The sequence below is a fragment of the Lactuca virosa genome, chromosome 5 (assembly GCF_052849685.1).
Source record: "Lactuca virosa cultivar CGN04683 chromosome 5, Lactuca_virosa_CGN04683_v6, whole genome shotgun sequence".
NCBI classification, from domain to species: domain Eukaryota; kingdom Viridiplantae; phylum Streptophyta; class Magnoliopsida; order Asterales; family Asteraceae; genus Lactuca; species Lactuca virosa.
This window is the reverse complement of record NC_136430.1, coordinates 40,448,776-40,450,782: the sequence shown is the minus strand read 5'-3', so window position 1 is coordinate 40,450,782 and position 2,007 is coordinate 40,448,776. Positions and strand designations below refer to the sequence as shown.

At 34.1% G+C, this 2,007-nt stretch overlaps 1 protein-coding gene across 1 annotated transcript; it reads right to left on the bottom strand.

The window, feature by feature from the left end:
* Nucleotides 1–1,165: 1,165 nt before the first annotated feature.
* LOC145111172 (uncharacterized) lies at nucleotides 1,166–1,696 on the bottom strand. The gene has a single exon (XM_079047460.1). It carries the CDS (start codon nucleotides 1,694–1,696, stop codon nucleotides 1,166–1,168), a length of 531 nt encoding a protein of 176 aa, XP_078903586.1.
* Between the last annotated feature and the right edge of the window lie 311 nt (nucleotides 1,697–2,007).

Sequence of the window (2,007 nt, the reverse complement as noted above, 5' to 3'; positions counted from 1 at the left end):
AGGTATGTTTGAGAGTAATTTCTTAGTCTCGTAGCAAAATATTTTTCTAAGAAAAATAATGAATTCGTATATGTCTAAAAAAGAGTTCTTAGTCCTATCATTAAAAAGTTAGTTTTGAAGAAAAATGTTTTTAGTCTTTGAATAAAATATCAAGTGATAGTATTCAAGATAATCTTTAAAAACATATTCGAGAATAATCACTTAGCCTCATCTTCAAAACTAAATTTTATAAATTATTTTAGGAGTGAAATTGGTTTTTGGTCCAACATGGAATGATGTTATTTTAAAATTTTGAATAATGGATACAAAAATGTGGCATATTTTTAAAAGACAAGGATCCAAGATTATAGGTTCAAGGAAGCTAATGAGTAGAAAACAGTCTAGATATGAATCCCCAGATATTAGTGGGATTTTGTACCTTATGTCTGTGAGGATTATTTTGGAAGATAACTTGTGACTGATATCTTGGGATGCCCCCATTGCTTTAGATTTAAATTTAATATCTTATACTTGAGGTATTCGGATGGTCTATATTTTTTAACTTAGTGAACACGACCATTTCCAAACAAATTGACAACATAGAAATGTTGCATATCTTGGGATAACCTAATCCTAGGATTTTCCCTTGGTATTTTCCACATCCTTGGGATGTTCCCTTGTGCTTAAGTTTAACATGATTATGTTAAATATGTGGGTATAAGTTCCTAATGGTATGACACACATGTGTCATTCCACTGATTCTTGTTTAAGTTCTAACGGATAGTTAGTAATATCGAGGTTATCGGTTACTAAAGCGTAAGTCGATCCCTATATCCTTTGACTATTGCTAGAATTCTTGCGTTCAAGCGAGGTGTCTCAACCTAATCTCGTAAAAGAAGTTAGTATTTAAACCTTAGAATGTATCTTGGATACCCTGGATCTTTGGAGGGATGATCAGTCCCTAATGTATTGGTCAGGATCTTTGGTGTCATTAAAACAAAGATCTTGGGTGAAGGGTGGGTGTTAGCTTAGTTAACACCCCTCCGATGCTAAAGTTAGTATCAAGAGTGATAATATATAAATGATAATAGAAATTGGAAAGGAAAATATACCTAAATATATTGGGCTTAGGAAAAATAGATGTTAAGATGTATAACATTCCAGGATCTTGGTAACACTTGACCATCTACGGTAGATAGACAGTATGCCACCTTTCTACCCTCTGAATATATAAGGTAAGGACCTTCCCATTTAGGAGCAAGTTTCCATGCACTATGTTTAACTGTATTTTGGAAATCTTTCTAAGAACAAGATCTTCTACCTGGAACCTTCTTATCTTTATATTCTTGTTGTAAGATTTGGCAATCCTTTGCTGATATGTTTCCATCTTTATCTTGGAAAGATCCCTAAGTTCATCCACCATGTCAAGATATTCATCCAAGATCTTGTCATTTTCTTCTTGGTTGCAGAATCTTTTCCTAGATGTAAGGATCGTAAACTTCAGGGGAATCACAACCTCAGTCCCAAATACAAAAGAATATGGTATTTTTCCCATTGAATTCTTGGTTGTCTTATCAGCCCAAAGAACCAAGGGTAATTCTTCAACCCATCTTCCTCTCTTTTCTGTAAGTTTTTTCTTTAGGTTATTAACTATGATCTTGTTGCTTGACTCAGCTTGACCATTTGCTTGAGGATGAACATGGGTAGCGGTGATCATTTTGATTCCCCAACTTGTATATAAGTTTGGTGTTCTTTTACCTATAAACTGAGATCCATTTTCATATATAATTTCATATCAGATACGAAACCTGGTCAATATGTTGCGTATTATAAAGGATATCACTTATTTCCCTCTATCGTGGACAATGGTCTTAACTTCTATCCATTTGGAGAAGCAATCATCCATTGCTAACATGAAAACTTTACAACCTGGTGCTACAAGAAGTTTTCCAACCATATCCATGACCCATTTCATGAATGGCCATGGAGATATAGTTGGACGTAAATGTTCAGCTGGTTAGTGCAGGA

What these genes read in the sequence shown, in the direction of transcription:
- LOC145111172 (XM_079047460.1), bottom strand. Translation starts at nt 1,696, where the DNA reads ATGATCACCGCTACCCATGTTCATCCTCAAGCAAATGGTCAAGCTGAG.